This window comes from Cydia pomonella, chromosome 2 (genome assembly GCF_033807575.1).
Source record: "Cydia pomonella isolate Wapato2018A chromosome 2, ilCydPomo1, whole genome shotgun sequence".
Taxonomy (NCBI): Eukaryota; Metazoa; Arthropoda; class Insecta; order Lepidoptera; family Tortricidae; genus Cydia; species Cydia pomonella.
The window spans coordinates 9108683-9130901 of NC_084704.1; the positions used below are offsets into that span (position 1 = coordinate 9108683).

A 22219-nucleotide genomic window follows, 5' to 3' on the forward strand; every position below is an offset into this window, starting at 1 on the left:
TGGCCGCCTTGTGCGTGAGAAAATTGCCTCGCGCGTATGATCGCTCTGTGTGGACCTGCGGACCCGACTAATCACGTGCCGCCGCGCATCCGTAGAACGGGGGACGGGCGCACGGGGGCTCGCGCGTTTGTGTTTTTACTACATTTATGTCTACTGAGATACTATTTAGGTTTAATAGTAAAAAAAAGTATTATTTTTGATGACTCGTAGAAAAAGTATTGTATACAATAATAGTGATATAATTAAGTTTTTTAATCTCTTACCTTACTTAGGCAACTCAGCAAACTTCGTTGCCTAAACACGGTACTCTACTGATAAACTCTATATTATATCACGATTAGGCGGGTCTACACAGAGGGAGCATACGCGCGAGGCAATTTCCTCGCACACGAAACGGCCAGTGTAGACGTGCCTCGGCCAAGGCGGCGCGCGCGTTTTCCTCGCCTGAGCGCGCCGCCTCCGCCGAGGCACGTCTACACGTCTATTGTATAATAGTACATTACTATAGAGGCCGGGAAACGTAGGTTTGCAAGCCAAGTAGATATATACGGCTGAGCGTAGCGAAGCCGGATAGAGATACGCGGCCGGCAACCCTGTTTCTCGCCGAGATTTGCATATTGCTTTTCTCAAACTTGCAATTAAAAAAAAATTGTAGTCAATTTGTTTTGTGGCGAACTACTCGGCTCGCCACTCTACCAGCGGTGCCTTACGCGTGTAAGTCCGCGCGCCGGTACGATAGGCTACCGCCGTTGCTATGCAACGAATATGCACAACAGATCACCGTACCGTACCTATATTTTTGATGGTTGAATGCCAAGACGTTGCGTCACAATTTGACGTTAAAAAACATAAGAAGGTTGCTTTACAGTCCTAGGTGTGTAGTCTCATCGCATCTGATATCATGATATGTAGTATTTCCGGACCTAATTTGACGTAAGTCATGTCATCATTTCCCTTCCAGGGCACTATGTCCAAAGGTCAAAACGTCCAAGGAGTCAATATGTCCAAGGGTCAAAACGTCCAAGGAGTCAACACGTACAAAGGTCAAACCGTCCAAAGAGTAAATTTGCCCAAGGAGTTAAAACGTCCAAAGAGTCAATATGCCCAAGTGTCAAAATGTCCAAAGAGTAAATATATCCAAGTGCCAATATGTCCAAAGAGTCAATATGTCCAAGGAATCAAGATGTCCAAGGGTCAAAACGTCCAAGTAATCAATATGTCCAAGGAATCACAATGTCCAATGGTCAAAACGTCCAAGTAATCAATATGTCTAAGGAGTCACAATGTTTAAAGAGACAATATCAATATGTCCAAGGAGTCAACAAGTCCAATTAGTAAATATATCCAAGTGCCAAAATGTCAAAGGGTCAAAATGTCCACAGAATAGCTGGAGTTTACGTTATTTTGAAAACAATAATATTTATTTCTTTTTATACCTTTTTAGGGTTTCGTACCCAAAGGGTAAACGGGACCCTATTACTAAGAATCCGCTGTCCGTCCGTCCGTCACCAGGCTGTATCTCATAAACCGTGATAGACAGTTGAAATTTTCACAGATGATGTATTTATGTTGCCGCTATAACGACAAAAATACTAAAAAACAGAATAAAATAAATATTTAAGGGGCCTCCCATACAACAAACGTAATTTTTTGCCGTTTTTATAGATAATGGTACGGAACCCTTCGTGCGCGAGTTCGACTCGCACTTGGCCGGTTTTTTATTTGATAGAGTCGAAAAGTTAAAGAAGGAACAAAGTATAATAGTAGAGTCGACATAGTGTGTATTAATAAATAAACTATTTATTTATTATTTATTAGTGTGTTGTTTATTATTTATTAATATTAAGTAACATAATAAATTTACTTTAGACATATTGACACCTTGGGCATATTGACTCCTTAGAAGTTTTGACTCCTTGGATGTTTTGACCCTTGGACATTTTGACACCTTGGGCATACTGACTCCTTGGATGTTTTGACCCTTGGACCTGTTGACTCCTTGGACGTTTTGACCCTTGGACATTTTGACACCTTGGACATATTGACTCCTTGGATGTTTTGATCCTTGGACCTGTTAACTCCTTGAACGTTTTGACCCTTGGACATTTTGACACCTTGGGTATATTGACTCCTTGGACGTTATGACCTTTGGATGTGTTGACTCCTTGGACATATTGACTCCTTGGACGTTTTGACCCTTGGACATATTGACTCCTTGGACGTTTTGACCTTTGGACATAGTGCCCTGGAAGGATCATTTCATAGCAAGTTTGAGAAAAATAATATTACGTACCTTTTGACAGAGTCCACACACGAAGCCATAATATATTTTGGCTTCTTAAGATACCTTGCGATATATAGCTCGTATATTACGATATATTTCGTCTCTCACACTGTAGGTGCTAGACAGACAGCGATATATATTTTGGTATCGTTGGCGTATGTGGTGCTTAGCTCTCCTATATAATATCTGTCGGTATCTTGCGGTATATTTATATATATTATCGCTCCGTTTGTCACGGGCTTTAACCGGGTTGTATATGTCAAGGTAAAGCGCCAGAATGCATTCCGCTTACGAGGAATCTAATCGCGGCACACCTTCAAGAAAAGAACGTACTCCCATCTTAAAGGCCGGCAACGCACTTACAACCCCTCTGGGGTTGCGGGTGTCCATGGGCGGTGGTAATCGCTTACCATCAGGTGATCTGTCTGCTCGTTTGCCTCCTATATCTTTAAAAAAAACACGTGACTGTTTAGCTTTGTATTTTTCGAAGAGGGCCGCGCACTGCCATTGCCATCGCGCCACGTGAAGCCCGCGAGGGTGCGAGCGCAAATAGCGTACGCGTCTGTGTGCGCGCACCACACATACAGGGAAAGTTCTCGCTGCCCCCATCAGCGCGACGGCGATACTCACCTAAAAATCTCAAATTTGTGTACGGGCTCAGCTCCTGTTTCGTCTTGACTGTTAGAATATTGTAAAAATTCTATGATGGCACGCAACCTTCTGCGCGAGTAAGGGTAAGCAATCTTAAAAAAAAATCGGTCACGTGAGAGTTCGTTTTACTCGCGCACCGAGGGTTCCGTACAAACCTTGAATTATTTCGGGTAAAAAGGCGAAAGTATTGATCCAGAAGTCCCTATACCAAAGAGAATTTGAAATAGAGGTGGATTGTCAAAGAAAACTTTGTAGCCACAGTAAATTTACTGCCATCTTTCGACACGATTATAACTTTTAGAACGTCATTTGACTTTGATCCTTTCACTGATATTGTGTTAAAATTGTTATATTTTCTTATACAATGTTGCATACAATACTTTTCCTACGAGTCAACAAAAATAAATCTTAATTTAGGTAAACAAAGCAAAAGTGCTAATAAGATACGCGAGCATACCTTGTTACGCGCCCGGCCCGGCCGGTCGGCGACACCTTCTCGTAACTCATGACTCATGAGGCCCTGGTACTTGCTCTTCGCTAAATTAAATGTTTGGTCAGTTTTTGCTTGATTTTGGCCCCAGTAGCCTATGGAGACTAACAAGCAACGCTAAGCGGTCTTCGTAGTCTATGGGTGTTGTATGGAACCTTAAAAATGAACAGAGCCAAAGTAACCTTTTCCCAGGCCGCAAGAATCAAAGTTTTTCCATTAAATCTAGGGATTGCAATCCGGTCCGGCGGATCCGGTAATCCGGCCGGATCCGGCACTTTTCAGGCACTACCGGATCCGGTAAAAATCACCGGATCCGGTATAATAAAAAAACGCCTAAATACAGCACGCGCTGTGCGTTTCAGACGAGGAAAAGGCAACGGATACGAGGTATGAAGTTGAACAGAACAAAAAACGAATGAATAAGTTTAAATTTAGTAAGATAAAAATATATTTATTATGACGATGACTGGGAACAGAAGAGGATTTCTTCTTGCATGTTGGTGGCACGATATGACGATTACATAAATACTGTAATAGAAGGAAAAATGAAAGGATGGAGAAGCCATGGAAGGCATTTGTAATTTATGCTAAAGAGAAGGTTCATGTCGTGTCATAATGTTGTGATAGGAGATTAACCGACTACAGTTGGGCTCATCAATATGTGTGAATGAAGAATTTATGATAATATTGATAATCTTTAGTTTTCTCCGATATATGTATATGTATATATGATAAAATATAGATTCTTTTCTATTCAAATCTAAGAGAGAATCTTTTGTCTTTACAATTTCATCCAATCTTATGCAATTTCCTTCATCTCCTGGTACATGCTACTCTACGTCTAGCCAATTCTTTATTTGATCTATGTAACTTTCCCTTTCCGCGATGGTTTTCAATCCTACATTCTATTATTTTTCCCATGAGATCGTCGTGTCGTGTGTTGTTCCTTATAATTTGACCAATATACTTTTCCATAAATTAAAAAAAGTACAATTTTTTTTAAGTCATACAGTCTACTACTTTTTCGGACAAATAAATTAGAGCAAGATAATACTAGAGCGCATTTAATATCATAATTGGTTAAAAGTAAAATATCTTCGTTAAAAGTAATAAATAATAGTAAGCGTAGGCGTTGAAAATAGAGTTCCGGTTACTCTGGTTATAATATTAGCGGAAAATCGTTGAGCATTAGACTTTTTGTTTGCCGCGATATCTATTGTCGAGTAGCAGTACTGAGAGTTCCGCTACTCGATGCTAGATGTCGACTACGAAAATAATAAGCGTTTTGGTACCAAAACTGATGTATGGAGTGAGCAATCTATGTACTTCTTATTTCTCTATGCTAGAATGGATGTCAACGTTAGAGTTTGTGAGGAAAGAGAAGAGTCGTGGAATGTATGGGGCCCAATACATTCCACGGCTCTTCTCTTTCCGAACAGACTCTACAAAGAATTAAATCAAAGAACAGTTACGAAAACTTGTCCTTTCAAGGAGCTCCAATTCCCACCCCACATCCCATCATCAGGCTTTGGAAACTAAGCAAATTTATAATTGTAAACGAAAATTTGAGCACTTTTGAATGGTTAAATATAATAAATTACCGATTAATTTTTTTTTTTAAAGTGATATTGACATTGTGACACTTTTTACTACCAAGTTCTATTTTATTGTTACGAAGTTATTTATTAACTTCAAATTATAGATTTAGGAATACGTATTACGCAAAAAACTAGAAAAATATGTCATTTAGTTAACTTTTATATCCCTATACCAAACCGGATCCGGTCCGGCCGGATCCGGCCGGACTACGGCCAAAATCCGGCCGGATCCGGCCGGATTGGAAAACAATCCGGTTTGCAATCCCTAATTAAATCCAAATAGTTTTGGTAATTCATTTGAAGACGTGTCACATTTGCCACTCTAAATTGAACCTTAAACCAGATTACTAAGGTTGACATTTTATAGACACAAGCGGCCATCATATCTTACTATTATGCTTGTAAAAGGGTTACTTACGACCCCAGAGAGCCCCCTCTCCAGCCACCATGGTCTAGCTAGAGCAGAGGTCACCAATTAGTTTCTTTAGGGGTCCGGTTTTTAAAATAAAATAACCATCGCAGTCCGTTTTGACTTGAGTCATCTTGAGTTTATTAAATAAACAATGTAATGTACAGTACAAAATAGGTTGGCGTTCCGAATCCGGGCCGCGGTCCGCCATTTGGTTGATTTGGTGACCCCTGGTCTAGAGTCTAGGTAGCATAGATAGGCCTTATAGGAAGTCAATGTTTAATTCAGTACTGATATTTAAATAAATGAAACGAATAGTTTTTATTTTCACTTAGTGTATTTTTTTGAAACAATGTATAAAACTATCACATTTAAGGAATTATAAATTCTTAGACTTCTGTAAAATTAATTTAGTTCTTAACAAATATTTACCCCCTTATTCATAAACGTGTACTAAAGTTACGATGATTAGCGGCATCGTAACATTAGTACACGTTTATGAATAAGGGGGTTAATGTATAGCCTCACCTATATTCGTGTGAGCTACAGACGAACTGTGTGCATGCATAACAATTTTTATAGTTCGTGCAGATAAGTACTTAGTCTGAGGTATCGTACAGGAGCCCTGCTTGCCTACATTTGCGAATAAATTCAAAGGTATTTGTGGATTCCTCAATCCACGTTAGGCTTGCCTCGAGGCTCTCGGGGCTAAAGCCCAAACCCTTTCTTCCCAGAAAGAACGCATAGGCATAGGCATAGGCCTTGCACGTAAATATAGGCCAGTGTTGGTGATGATTTTTTTGAATGGTTACTTACCAAATTCCACAAAAATATATTTGACGTTATTCATAAACCGCACATGTCCTTTTTTAGCTATTAATCGTTTCGTCTTAATCTGTCATTGTAATAAAAGATAAATTAACAAATTAAGGCTTGTCAATTTAATGAATGGGGGGAAACGTATCTATTACACCAGCTCGGAAATGTTCCATAATAACAGGGAAAGCAAAAACGTTGTATAGGGACGTGTATTAGGTATAATTGTATACTCAAGACATCTCCAATACCACATTTTTTAATAAGGAAGAGCAATGCCGGATTTAGAGGTCTGGAGGCCTCGGGCAATAAAGGAGTGGAGGCCCCCTGGCCCCAAATTTTTTCCAAATAAAATGGTAAATTTACCGAATTCTCTATTGTGGGGGGCCCTCTTTTGTGGAGGCCCGGGGCAGTAGCCCCGGTTGCCCTCCCCTAAATCCGGCCCTGAGGAAGAGGGCGCTAAAATATCGAAGTGGAGAATCTCCACTTCGATTGTTAACGGTTTTAGCTATCTCCTCCTTATTAAATAATGTGGTATTATTTGGTAGCATTTCCTAGTTAGCAGTAGGTAATGGTCACGTCTACTTCTACTCAGCTCAATGAAAAATACTGAACATCGAATAACACCGCATACGTAGCGCAGTACCTAAGCTGCGTAGTACATTGCGTTGCGTGCCATAAATGAATGGGTAGGGTACGCTCCGTCAGCCATGTAGGTAGGGTAGTTATAGCGCGGCGGAGAAGTGCTGCATTACACCTACGGCGTGGTAGTTTGGCTTTAAAATGGACATATAATATATTTAATAACAAACGTAATAGACAATGCCATATTTAACTTAACATTTAAAATAAACTGTACTTAATAATAAAACAACAATTTATATCAACTACTTACTCGTAATTACAGTGTAAAAAATTACTTCATCCCTAATAAATAAGTATAGATACTAATATTACATTATAAGTGAGATTAAAGGGCGTTTATTATTTCTGTGGAGAGTTTAGAAGGCGATGGTTGAGCCAAATCAAATCAAATCTCATCTCACCAGAAGGGAGATGAGTCCAATAGGTAATCGTACAAAACTAAGACATAAATAATGGACGATCCAAAATTTTTTTCAGACAGTCGTATGTATGATGGGCTTATAATTTTTGAGGTCTGGCGGAGTGGGCACTGTTACTGTCATAGTGAAGTTCAATTTAACATTTAACAATTTCACAGTGCCACACAACTTACAAAAATAAGTGAAATCCCTTAATGCCTTTGGGCATTAAGTTCGCCATTTGTACATTTTTCTTTATGTGTTCAATAAAGTAAATAAATAAATAAATCCCTTATAGCATTTAACCAACTGGAGAGGCCTTGTCTGTAATTTTCTCAATTTTCTGTACAAAAGACAAAACAGTCGGCCGATTTTTGCGGGGGAGGGGCATACGTACAAATAGCAATGACAGATAAACGTCAGTCCATAATCCATATAAGTACGCCGTTAGTATGACCATTGGCCGAGGATTTTGACAAAGTGTTAAGCTCTTAAAGGCGACTACGGCTGGTTAAATGCTCTGAGTGAAATCCCACCAAAAACATTTTCATGTAAACTAAAATGTTGCCAAGACGAAACCATATCCGACTCGCAAGCTACAAACTCTACAAGCCCTATTAACTTCACCAACTCTACAGCTTAGTCAAAGTATGTGGCTTGGCCGTTTCGCTACGCTACCGTCACTTTTCTGTTATAGAGTTTTATGTTCTTGTAGTAACGAAACGGCCAAGTCACATATTTTGACTAAGGTGTAGGATTTGTGAAGCTAATCGGGCTTGTAGAGTTAGAATCTTGGCTTTACATAGATCTGATCACTTTTTGACAGTGCGAGCCATAATATAGTAATAGCCATAGTACATTTTACATGAAAATATTTGTGGTGGAATTTACAATTACAATACACAAGTGGTCTACATTTGTGTGAGCCGGTGTAGGCAATACCCGCAAATGAAATTATTTTGCCGTAATTTATTTACACTGTAATGCAGTCAAAATATTTTTCAATTGCAATTTTTATTCAACATTCTATAATAATAAATTCATAATGGTTTAACATATTAAATCATTCTAAATCCATAAAACATGATTCATTATTTAATTAAATACATAATATACATATTACTTCAAGGTGCTCACTTCGGAATTCTCAGTGCACTTTGTTCCAAAAAGTACCTGTTTTTAAATTACTTGCATCTGCATGCTCTAGCTTTTCGTCAGCATTTTTTATATCTTGTTGAATAGCTTCAATCAAGTCTTCCAAAGAGTTGAAGTTCTTTTCCCCTCTCAAGTAACCAACTATACATATTTTGAGATTTGAACCGTAAAAGTCGTTACTAAATTTGTGCATTACATGTGTTTCCTGCAAATAAAGGGAAATATACGAATGAAATAATGGGAATTCAGTTCGAATCCCGGTAAGGGCATTTATTTGTATTATGAGCACAGATATTTGTTCCTGAGTCATGGATGTTTCAATATATTTAAGTATTTGTAATTATATATATCGTAGTCTGAGTACAATATAAGCCTTCTTGGCTTACCGTGGACTAAGTCAATTTATGTAAGAATGTCCCTATAATTTATTTAATACAATTTACTTTCCGTTCACAAACTTATGTTTGCAGTTGGCCTATGCCGATATTGCCGATATACGGGAACAATGGTAAAATGAAGTCATTCGTCAGTACTTTTCGTCTTTATGAACTTCTTTATTATTATCTAGTAGGTAATACGCAATCCCAAGTGCGTGACTCCCTATCTAATTCTGCAGACCTACAATAATAAGTAAATATTTGTTAATTATTCAATGATTATCTAGTAACATAACAATAGGAATGTCCATGACACTTCATTTATTATCTCGGAATATTGCCATCAATTGTAATTAAGATAACAATCAAGACTAAATCTTGTGTTTCAATTCCAAATTGCTTTATGACTTTCAAAAAATTGTGTAATCAGCAGAACTAAGAAAGCAAACATTTATCAAATGATAAGTTCATAAGTGTGTCACATTTAAAGAATAGACAAAAAACCATACTAACATAACATTTAGTATTATGTAAATGGAATGAATTAGTTACCTATAGTAGGACGTTCCCTCCCTTTGTTAGGACCCGAACAGGCGCGGATACAAGGGGGGGGCCATAGGGGCAATGGCCCCCCCCCTAAAACCCTGGCTCTCACATTACTAAATTGAGTAACATTTTTTTTTACCTTATTTTCTGTGCAAAAATATATGATTTTCTCAAAATGGCCCCCCCCTAAGCCAAATCTTGTATCCGCGCCTGGACCCGAAAGCATTATACCATCAACAGCGAAAAATCGAAAATCGTTAGTTAACGATTAGGTAGTTACCTAAGATTAGAAAAAAATTAAACATGGAAAAATTACTGCCATGTGTGGGTGATCCAGACTATCCAGAGGCCGTGAGTTCAAGTCTCACCCAAGGCAGTAATTTTTCACCTTTAAATTTATTCTAATTAGCATCGTTCGCAGACGTTTCTACTTGTTATTAATTAATTTCGTTATCTTCTTCTCTATCACTCTTGCTTATTATATGTAGGTATATACTCCCAATTCATTCTACCTACAACCAGTCACTGAAATAGAAATTCATAGTATCAGTCGAAATTTGAAAAATAAGAGTAGCTTTGGACATGATGAACTCCCGCCATTTCTTATTGAACCTAGTTGACTACGGAACCCTAAAAAGTGTGCAGACGAACTCTCCGAGCCCGTAGCCTTTTTGATAAATCAATATTTTTCCGAAGCCCCAGATTCACTTCAATTATCGATCATTAAACCCATTAACAAAAAACGCATTCAACCGATTTGCAAGACCGAAGTGATTCCATGAGAGCTCCGTCAACAAAGTTTTGTACGGAGCTCTAAAAAGGTAAATACACTGACTATAACAACTATCGACCTATAGCTCTTTTGCCAACCTTTTCTAAAATAAGAAAAACCGCTATGTCAAAACGACTCTACACATTTCGTGAAAAATACTCCATGTTTAATGAAAATCAAATGATGTGCCCTTCACCATTAATACACCTAGTATCTTATTTGCAGATGATATCTCAGTAGTATTTCCGTGCATAAATAACAATAATCTTCATTCCAACCTTACCCATATCTTGACTGAATTAGATTCTTGGCTCACCGAACATAACCTAAAATAGAATTTCAGCAAAACAAAATTAATTCATATAAAACCACATTAAAGACAACCGTTACATATAGATTTCTCATACAACAACATTTAACTGGAATAAACCGATACATTTCCCTTGTTAGAATTAACCATCGACAAAAACATTAAATTGGAAAGACCAAATACATAAAGTAAGCAATAAACTAGCCAGACTTTCACATTTGAATTTAAAAAAAAAACAACATACTCTGTCCTCGCCTGAGCGAATAATTAATATTATATTCGTGTAAATAGCTTTGCAAATACCAGATTATATGTGATCTTTTTTTGAAGGTAAGAATGGGTATAGTTAGTTATCCTTAAACGAAAGATATATACCATCGCGGACTTTTTTGTAGACCAATTAAAATAATACAATCCCGTCATACGTTGTGTTGTTATATCTCAAACGGATTAGGCAGCGTTTTCAATTAAAGCTCCTAGACAGCGTGATTTATTCCGATATCTTTAGCAAACATCGTCATATTTCAAACAATTTACATAACAAATTATACACCTAAACCTTCCTCAAGAATCACTCTATTGATAGGTGAAAACCACATGAAAATCCGTTCAGGAGTTTTTGAGTTTATCGTGATCATACTAACTGAGAAGTACCGAAACACCGCGAGATTTTTCGCCAACTTTGGCAACATCAATCGGTGCGATCGTTTTTGTTTTCCCGCCAAGCCCTCTGCATCCGGCCAATAAGATTGCTGCGCCCTTGCAGGGTTCATATTATGTAATTTTATGTAATAGGAGTATTATTGTAATAAATGTTTGTCTGGTCTTATTTGAGCCACAGAGGTAGATAACATCAGGCTGACGCAACTAGGAACAAAATAAGTTTTGTATGGAACTTGTTTCGCAAATCTTTGCCAACGAAGAAAAATAAAACGTCAGTGCTATTTATTCTGTCAAGTTTACATCAAGTCAACTGTCAGCCTAATTGTTTTGTTTGTTATGAAGGCTTCAATGTTTTGTTCGGGTATTTCGTGCAATTTCTTTATTATTTAGTGAAAATATCGAAAATTGTGATTCGTGATCAGGGTAAAGAGCGACTTTGTTATAATGCCACCGAGAAAATGGTGTACTAAGTGTGAAATATGTGGCAAGCGAGCCACTCGAGAAAATCACGAAAAAAGGGATTTTATGGCGAAATTTCCCTTGGATAAAGACCGGTACGTATTGCTTTAGATAGTTTTGACCTTATTTTGGTGCAGCAGGCTTTAAACACATCGAAAATTTGATTTTTTATATTATTTTTAGTTGTGAACTAGGGATGTACTAAAACTATCGATAATTGTATGTTTATTTGTATATCAGTGTAAGTAATTAAATAAAATATGTGAAATTTCCTGAGAACTTGCATGCAATATGACACAAAATTAATTCGTCGAAGATTTTCAGTGGAAAATTATCTATCATCTATGCATTAATGGTCATTATTTGACGTATTTTTTTAATCTAGTAATTATTTAATATATTAATCTGAAATGTAAGTAAATTAATCTCTCTTTTTGTGATCAATAAAAAATATTATACGACATTATTACACAAATTGACTTAATCCCATAGGAAGCTCAATAAGACATGTGTTGTGGGTACTTAGACAACGATATATACATATAAATACATAGAAAACATACATGACTCAGGAACAAATACGCATCACACAAATAAATGCCCGTACCATAATTTGAACCTGGGACCATCGGCTTCATAGGCAGGGTTACTGCCCAGTAGGCCAGACCAGTTCTCATGACAGACATATAAATACATAAAAAGTTAGAGCATTGATAAAGGGTCGTTGATAACTGGATGCCGAAAAACATGATTTATAGATGCATATTAGCGCTAAATAATCAGTTGATCATCTCATTAGCAAATACTTGGAATATAAACTGTAGATAAAGTCATGTTTGTCCAAGGCTGTATGTTTTCAGATGCAGGCAGTGGGTCAAATTTGTTGGGAACGAAGACCTGACGATACATCTTCCCATAGAAAAGTAACATTTATTGAAACATGTATGTGCAGAACATTTTGAAAATAAAGAGTTAAATAAAAAAAACAAGACTTAAAAACTATATTAAAATAATTCGGGTCCACATTAAGCCCGACCAGATATTAGTCCACTCAAAGAACTATCCACTATATAACATACAACTTAAATGTGGACTCGATGCTAACCTGATTTCTAGTACAAAATTTTTAGACAGGAGCCTATGTTTCAACCCTCCCCATTTTATCGATATCGATAAGAATCGCAAGCGTGTAGCGTACTACACTATTTAAATCGGTTATGTTGGTATTATGGTTCCTTGACAGTTCTTTGTCGTAGATTTTGGTAATGATTTGCGAAATAAACCGAGTCCACTCGCTAGTATGGAAGTCCCGTCTCTTAAAACGTAGTGATTATATGCTCTTTGGATAACATTTTCGATTATTCAATGTTGGCAGTAGGCTCTGTTATCTTGTCAACCACTTAAAAGTTATTTATGTGTATTTAAGTAAACATAACTATCATACAATTCACGGCAAATTAGTCCTCAATCCATTAAACATTAGTCATCTGTAAGTTGCCACAAAATCTGCCTATATACTGTATTTAGAATAGGGTGGTCCACGAATGTAATAAATAATAGTATTTTATTCTCGCTTCACAAGTCTTTTCTCGTTCCATTGTTTACAATAATTAAATACTTATCCCAAAAATTAGCTTCCTATTACTTCATTCAGAAGTCGCGATGATTTGTAAGTAAGAGTACATTAGTATGGAAGTAGAAAGAAATAAAATTCTAAAATCAGCAGATATGACGGGTCGAGCGGATTTGGGAATTTGTATTCCTGTCCCCTTTCGTGTCAAGGCATATTTAGTATTTTTAGACAAAGAAATGCATGAAAATAAGGTAAAAGAAGAGGCTGATTGTTGACTTTTAAGGCTAGTGTCGATCTATTCCATCACGTTTGCACGAAAAATAGAGTGTAATACAATGTGATTGTCCACAAAAAATACCAGTTCTCTATATGTTGTGGACTTTATTTTATTGTCTACCAAAATGTCGAAATTTTATATGAAAACTGAAAAATCGTCAAATCATCCCGACCTCAATCACCATTATATGGAGGTGGGCACTCAACCCGAAAATTACCCTTTGGCTACATAAAACGATAATCCGCCCCCTACTCTGTTACGGTGCTCTGGTTTGGTGGCCAAGAACAAACCTAGGCAACGTACGAGACAAGCTACAAAGACTCCAAAGGCTCGCATGCGCGGCCACCACTGGCTGCACGAGCTCCACTCCGACTGCAGCCATGTAGGTCATGTTAAACCTTTCACCGCTGCACCTACACATAGAGCAAGAGGCCAGTCTCTAAGCGGTAAGGTTGCGAATGGGTGTATGACGAATTTCCAGTGCTTAGGACACACACCAATATATTAGGAGTGCACAGATCGGATTCACATACAAGCTATCTTCGACAAAAGGTACAAAATACAGTTATATGAGGACGACAATCACGAAGGACTCAATCCCCGCGAGTTTTCAATCTTCACTGATGGGTTCAAAACAGACAGCGGGTGGAACCTTCTCAGAAGACCTGAACATGTCAATCATCACTCCGCTAGGAGCCCATAACTCGGTAGTCCAAGCTGAGTGCATGGGCATCATAAACCCGGCGGCTGCCATCACTACAAGGAAGGTAGTAGGATCCTCCATCCGCATCATACTCTCTGCCAGTAAAGCACTCTTAATGGCTCTAAATAGCCATATAGTTACAACCAAACTTATACACGAATGCCACGAACGACTAATGGAGGTATGTCATAATAACAAGATCACCCTACAACGGATCAAGGGACACAGTGGATCCCGGGGTAACGATGCTCCGGACGAAATTTCCCAGCAAGGATTGAGTGCGGGGGTGATTGGCCCGGAACCGATTCTCCCGATACAGTTTAGCAAGGTACGCTCAATGCTGCAGGCACGTACAAGGAAACTACACACGGAACACTGGCTGAACCAGACTGGATGCAGATAGGCCAAAGAAGCCATGTCAGGCATCAACGGAAAGCTCACAAGGGCTCTCCTTCAACTAGGGAAGGTCCGACTGAGTATGGTAACCAGCGTCATAACAGGTCATGGACTATTTAACAAACATCTTTTTATAACAGGGGTCAGGGGGGAGACCTGGTAAGGGCATGTATTCGTGTGATGAGCACTGGATATTTGTTCCTGAGTCATGGGTGTTTTCTATGTATTTAAGTATTTATATATTATATATATCGTTGTCTAAGTACCCTCAACACAAGCCTTATTGAGCTTACTGTGGGACTTAGTCAATTTGTGTAATAATGTCCTATAATATTTATTATTATTTATATATTATTATCTTTGGTAATCTTTGTTGTTTGTCTATTTCTTATTCCGGGTCATTTCGGTATTCGTCAACATCTTCTTTGGGCATGTTCGATGCTAGTCTATGTTGTTTTTAGACTCACTCGTTATTTGTCCTGTCGTTTTTGGTATTATTCTAAGTTGGTATTTTTATTTTTTCGCCTCTTTTGGAATTTATATATTTCTTTGTTGGACACATTCTCTATAAGAGTCAGACAAAGCTAAGTTGGCAACGATTTTGATAGCCCAGCCTGTGCAAGTGTTAAGTAAACGTCATAATTTCATAGAAGTTTGACATTTAAAATAAGTCTATACCTAGAGATTTTTCTAGCACGGACAAGGCAACGCAAGAGACTTCCTTCCGATATTTAGTTTATCGATATATTGTATTATCGATATCTTATAACTGTCATAATAATGTCTTAAACAAATGTGGCATGTTTGGAAATAAATGAACAAGAATTACGAAACTATCAATTTATTAATAATTTACCTACATACTTTATATTTAAAAGAAAATCGATGACACACAAATACATGTATACCGAGATTGCCCTCCAAACGGCCATCGCACAATAAAACCACCATACAGGTTTTTTACATGATTCTCGAAGTAATCTATCATTTTTAGGGTTCCGTAGTCAACTAGGAACCCTTATAGTTTCGCCATGTCCGTCTGTCTGTCTGTCTGTCTGTCTGTCTGTCTGTCCGAGGCTTTGCTCCGTGGTCATTAGTGCTAGAAAGCTGAAATTTGGCATGGATATATAAATCAATAAAGCCGACAAAGTCGTACAATAAAATCTAAAAATTTAATTTTTTTTTACGGTACCTCCCCTACACGTAAAGTGGGGGTGATTTTTTTTTTCGCTTCAACCCTAGAGTGTGGGGTATCGTTGGAAAGGTCTTTCAAAACTAATAGGGGTTTTCAAGAAACATTTTTTGATAAAGTGAATACATTCGGAGATAATCGCTCCGAAAGAAAAAAAAATGTGTCCCCCCCTAACTTTTGAACCATAGGTCCAAGAAATATGAAAAAAATCGTGGAAGTAGAGCTTAAGAAATAAATTAAATGAAAACTATAGCGGATATGATCAGTTTAGCTGTTTTTGAGTTATCGCAAAAAGTTTCCCCTTAGTAAAAAGACTTCATTAGGTACTATGATTATGCAAATTTGCCTACATATTTGTTTAACTCGCGTGAAAGGTACCGTTTCATCCCTTGGTTAACAATTTACTATACTTTAAGCTCCAGTTTAGCTTATTGTAACGGAAGAGCAACTACGGAACCCTACACTGAGCGTGGCCCGACATGCTCTTGGCCGGTTATTTTACATATTTTCGGACGTCAAACTGCTTTGAGTCTTTGAAAAAATCCACATTTATTGATTAAAAGATTTTTCACCTTCCACTAATGTAATGGGAGTATATCGGATGCCATACGAATAAATAAATAAATAAGCGGGAATATGGAAAATGATTAAGGTTGAAGGGTTACTTATCGATAATAGGATTGTCGATGTTTTTATTTTGTCAAGCACTAACAACATGATGTTCGTGCTAGGAAATCTCTAGGTATAAAAATAACACTTGCACTGTCTGGGCTGTCAAAATTGCTGCCAACTTATCTTGGTCGGATTTTAATCTCGTTCGATATGTATCAGGAAATGAAGACATGACGTTTCTTGTTTATGGCTCCCTACATTACCTCTTGCCCTAGGCTAGGAAAAGACAAACAAAAAATATGACCAAAGATGACAAAGACCAGTGAAAGTGACGAATGCAGAATGAGATGAATTAAGAACTTGTCAAAAACCGAATAGGAATTTACGAATAACGATTGAGTATGAAAACAACATAGACAAACATCGAACATGCCTAAAGAAGATGTTGACGAATACCGAAATGAGCCGGAATAAGAAATAGCCGACCCACGAAAGTGACGAATGAAGAATGGGTGACGAAAGCAGAACGGGACGAATTTAAGAACTTGACAAAAAACGATTGAGACGAGCCAAGACGATACCGTCCCCCGAGAGACCTCCCCGAGGTCCTACTCAACATCAGATTTGATAGGATTCCTCGAGGAGCTGGGCTAACAGGACTAGCACACCCTCACATGTCATGCAAAATAGGCGCCAGTCGTTGAGTTGCGGAAAATCGCCTGAATGCAATATACAATACACCATTATATATATGTATTTTGCTACAATTTAGCATAGAGACATTTGAGATCGGATCAATAGAAAAAGCCTTGTGGAAGGAAAATAATAAAAATAAAAAAGTTTTTAATCCACCCTAATTTATAAAATTGTATGATTCAAATACTTACAATTGACATCTCTTTGTTGTTATAAAAGGGACACCAACCAATATTGGCAACCATTTTATGGACAGGGCCAGAGTCAATCTGCGCCCACCCGTAGTAAACGCCAGGCTCTGTTCCTTTTGGTAGAGATTTTACTACTTCCAAGGAAAAGTTTGCTGAAATATAAAAAATATTAGGGTTATCAACATGATTTGGTGTTCTAAGGTTATAAATTGTATGGAGATGACACATGTTACAATACCTATCGTGTCTCAGAAATACTATTGTGCGTAGACCATCCATTACAGAAGCAACCAGTAATTATTTAGTTTGAGAAATAACAATTAATAACAGTAATTTCTAAACTTAAGATAAAGAAGGAAGGAAGGCTGCGCTGGCATCCAAAAAACTCGGTGTGCTCAATAAAGCGAGGCAATACTTTACTCCGGGGCAAAGACTGCTGCTAAATCGCAAGTCCGACCCCATATGGAGTATTCCTATTGCCATTTGGGCAGCAGCACCTGCATGCCAGCTTGGACCCTTTGACTCAGTCCAAAGGCGCGCTGTGCGAATCGTTGACGATCCCAAACTCACAAGCGGTATTGAACCTTTAAGTCTAAGGAGAGACTTTGCCTCCTTGTGTGTGTTCTACCGCTTGTACAATGGGCTGTGCTCTGAGGAATTGTTTGACATGATGCCAACGGCCACTTTCTATCACCGCACCGCTCGCCGTCGGCAGGGTGTTCATCCTCACACCTTAGAACCTAAATGGTCGCGTACTGTGCGGTTCAAGAGGAATTTCCTCCCGCGGACGCTCCGGCTGTGGAATGAGCTCCCTTCCGAGGTTTTCCCGAGGGTCTACTCTCTCTCTCTACAGTATGGGGTTCTTCAAAAAAGGAGTGTACTCGTTTTTAAAGGGTCGGCAACGCGAATGTAACACCTCTGGAGTTGCAGGCGTCCATAGGCTGCGGTGACTGGTTACCATCAGGCGGGCCGTATGCTTGTTTGCCACCGTCGTGGTATAAAAAAAACTTCTAAACTATATTTTACCAGTTTTGTATTGTGTGCCCTTGAGCTGGGGATGTCACTATAGTGTTAAGATCTTAGTATTTAGAGTAAATGATTAGTAGGCAATGTCAATTTACATTTTTAATTAAAGCGTAAAAAAAATCATGTATTCATACATTTTAACATACAGTAAAGTTATATAGTCAGGTACCATTTCTTTTGCTAAAAATGTTGAAAAATAAAAGTACCCTCGGTGCAAAGAAATCGGACCACCCCAACATTATTAACATTTTTTCAATATCTGTAAAAACTGTAAGCTCGATCAACTTAATTTAGATACCACGTGGTAGATAATTTTCTGCCCTATCAAATGACATCAATATTCAGGGGTGGGGATGGATATTGTGCAAAAGATGGGCCTGACCATTTAGGTATAAAACCAGTCATTATCATTGTTTATGAATTATGATCATTCGTGATTAGCCGGGTCCACACAGAGCGAGCATATTGCGTAGTGCGTTTTCCTCGCCCGAGCGCGCCGCCTCGGCCGAGGCACGTCTACACTAGCCTGTCTACGTTGGCCGTGCCACTGGAAAGTTGCCTCGCACGTACGTGCTCGCTCGCTCGTTGTGTGGACCCGCCTATTGTTACGTCTACCTGAACCTTACTCTCATTGATTGAACCTGGAAAAACTGAAGAAATATGGATACTACCCCGACTGAAGCTGGCCAAGCAGTTGCCCTATTTATTGCAGGGAGGGCTTAGTCAACGTGCAGTGGTTCGGCAACAGAACCTATCGAAGTCATAGGTTCAACGTGACTTTCAGAGGTTCCGCAACGATCAGACGCTCTCCAGAAGACTCGGAACTGGCAGAACTCGCAGTACTTCTGAGAGAGATGACCGTTTAATCGTTGTTACTTCGCTACGAAATCGTCGACTGAATGCTGTTCAGCTTCAGCTCATAGAGACCACAGGAATATGTCTATCAGTCGATGGACGGTTAGGAGACGACTGACGGAGAAGGAATTGACAGCCCACAGAGCTACAAATGGTCCAAAAGTCACCCAAACACACCGTGGAGCACGACGCGTCTTCGCTCGCGAACATGAAGAATGGACCCTTCAGCAACGGAGTCCCGTACTTTTTTCCGACGAGTGCAGGATAACTTTGTTTAGCAATGACGAACGGGCACGAGTCTACCGAAGGCCTGGGGAGCGGTTCTCACAATGCTGCATCGAGGAACGTGTTGCTTATGGTGGGGGGTCAGTCATGGTCTGGACTGGTATTTCTCTGGAAGCGATGACGGACATTGTGTTCATCACAGGGCCAGGTACCAGACCGAATTCAGGCGGTTTGACTGCACGTCGATATGTAGAGGAAATCCTTGCTGATCATGTGGTCCCATTTGCAGGTTATATTGGTGATGAGTTCATCCTCATGCAAGATAACGCTCGGCCTCATACAGCCCGGATCACTAAGGAGTAACTGGAGGAGGTTGGCATCAGAGTCATGGAGTGGCCAGCCCGAAGTCCTGACCTAAACCCAATCTAGCACATTTGGGACGAGCTGAAAAGAAGAATCTGGGCCAGAAATCCCGCCCCTGAAACTTTATTGGACCTAAATACTGCGATTGAAGAAGAATGTGCAGCCATCCCTCAAGACACTGTAAATAAATTAATAAGATCGATGAAAAACCATATGACTGCGTGTCGTAGGGCTAAAGGAGGCAATACTCGGTATTAAAATGCTGAAAATTGTTTTAATTTTTCCTCAATTTCCTTAGAATCACAGTTTTCCCATTATGCATAAGTTTTACTCCAGTATGCTTTTTTAGGGTGGCAACGTTCTTAGCCCTGAAAGTCTGAAAGTATTGGCAGCAAACCTGTGAAAAGCACATCAACCAACCTTTCATTAGGTATTTAATGTTAAAGGAGCACTAGTTTTTATAGAAATTGATAAAAATATAAAAATGCTGGGGTGCTCCCATTTATTTGCACCCAAGTGTATGTTGAATCCTTGGCTGTGCTGAGTGTATGTATGAATCCTTGGGTGTGCTCTTTTTCTAAGAATTCTTCAGTCTTACACATAAAATACGTAAGTTTCAAATTCAGTCAAGTATTTCGATATCTTGACTAGTTTTCAAGATATCCTCTCTTGAAAGTTCATTTTAGGGCTGGGGTAATTTTATCTTAATATCTACATTCGTGAAGTTACTAGGCCATGTTTGGTATCATTTTCCTATAAATTGGGAGTGCCAAATTCATTTATAGTATCACATAGACACCATTTCGAAGTAAACACATATAAACTTTAACAATTACCTTTTTTAAAACTCCTCCTCACGCTTAAACCGCTGAACGGATTTAGTTGAAATTTGGTACAAAGATATATTGAATCCCGAGATAGGACATAAGATAGATAGATTTTATCTCGAAAACTACCTATTAAACTACCTATTTCACAAAATGGGGTGTGTCGGGGGAATCCAGCTTCATCACCAAAGCTGAATACCTGAGGATAATTATGTTTACATTTTGGTTTGAAGTTGTGTTTCATATCATTTTTAACAAAATCAAAGATGTAGACCATCCCAAATTTCATCTAAATTGGTGCAATGGTTATTGATTTCTCATGTAAACTTCCACCCTACTTTTAACACCATCAAAAGATGATTTTGGTTATAAAAACTATCCAATGACCTGTCCCGGGACTCAAACTATCTCTATGCCAAACTTCAATGAAATCAGTTCAGCATTCTAAACATGAAGAGGAGATTAATAAAACTCTATTTGTTTTTTACTTCTGAATAATGTCAATGTAATACGATAAATGAATTCAACAATGTAAATAAAAATTAATGTGATGTAAAATTCTCTTAATCTCATTCTGAAATTTAATGTGATTCTTTTTAAAACAGACTCAACAAACATTTTATAAATGGACAAAACACAAGTGCAAAAGGACATTGATGTGGACGTATCAGCTATAAGCTGCCTAATAATAAAAAATAATAAAATAAAATAAAAATATTCATTTCAAAATTTATGCTTTAATATAAATGATAAATGGCAAAGTACTAGTACCATTGCCATTTGCCATCATAGTTAGAATTATAATGAAAAGAAGATCAAAAATGTATTGACACTTACCTGTTGGGCATCCTAAGTCTTTAGATCCTCTTCCAAAACCTTTGATAACTTCGCCTTCAATGTACAGTGGTAATTCTGACGTCATTCTTCTACCCGTACTTAGTTTAATGACTGAATTTAGAAATCGAGGTAAATACATTAGTTCAGGATACCTTGAATTAAAGTGGTATTATTTAATATACACAAAAATAATATTCGTTAAATTATATGATAAATGAGTGAATATATTTTCTTAACCAGTTCTTTGACGTCTAAAACGTATACACGTGTACTAAATATTCTGAAAAGTTATTTGTCAATTTCGTTCTGGTTCAAAATTTACCTCACTTGCACACGACACCTCGAATTGGATGAACGATGAACATTTAACTGCTCTAAAGTAAACGTAGTGATTATATGCTCTTTGGTGATTATATGCTCTTTGGTAAGCTCTTGCTATGACATGACAGCGACATTGACAGCTTAAGGGGAACTATGGAAGGTAGAGGCAAGGAACAGAGGGCTTACCGCGAACCACGTTCGACGTGTTGCCTCCCTGTCACGCTTACGTACGAATTTACAAGTGCGACAGAGAGGCAACACGTCGAACGTGGTTTGCGGTAGGCCCTCTGATTCTCCACATACAATGAAGTACTATAAGGTCGGTCGGTTCCAAAACGTATTAATGAATCTAATAGTTTCCGGACTGAACACTAATGAGGCACGGAGATATAGAGTCTGTTCGGAAAGACAAGAGTCGTGGAATGTATTGGGCCCCATAAATTCCACGACTCTTCTCTTTCCGAACAAACTTTATTTGTAAAGTGGATTACGCTATAACTTTTTGTCATACTAAATTGAACCTTATCACTGAGTTAGAAAGGTATTCTTACC

At 38.3% G+C, this 22219-nt stretch overlaps 1 protein-coding gene across 3 annotated transcripts; it reads right to left on the reverse strand.

The window, feature by feature from the left end:
- Positions 1-5728: 5728 nt before the first annotated feature.
- Positions 5729-21754, reverse strand: LOC133533322 (putative riboflavin kinase). Of its 3 annotated transcripts, none has more exons than XM_061872304.1 (5): positions 21669-21754; positions 21347-21457; positions 17214-17365; positions 8465-8651; positions 5729-7005 (listed from the first exon to the last, which is right to left on the reverse strand). In XM_061872304.1, the coding sequence occupies exons 2-5, from the start codon at positions 21429-21431 to the stop codon at positions 6974-6976; spliced, it is 456 nt and encodes a 151-aa protein (XP_061728288.1). In that variant the 5' UTR covers positions 21432-21457; positions 21669-21754; the 3' UTR covers positions 5729-6973. The 3 variants fall into 3 exon arrangements, with proteins under 3 accessions (XP_061728288.1, XP_061728276.1, XP_061728282.1); XM_061872292.1 differs by having other exon boundaries at positions 21347-21498; positions 21669-21748; XM_061872298.1 differs by lacking the exon at positions 21669-21754 and having other exon boundaries at positions 8429-8651; positions 21347-21495.
- Between the last annotated feature and the right edge of the window lie 465 nt (positions 21755-22219).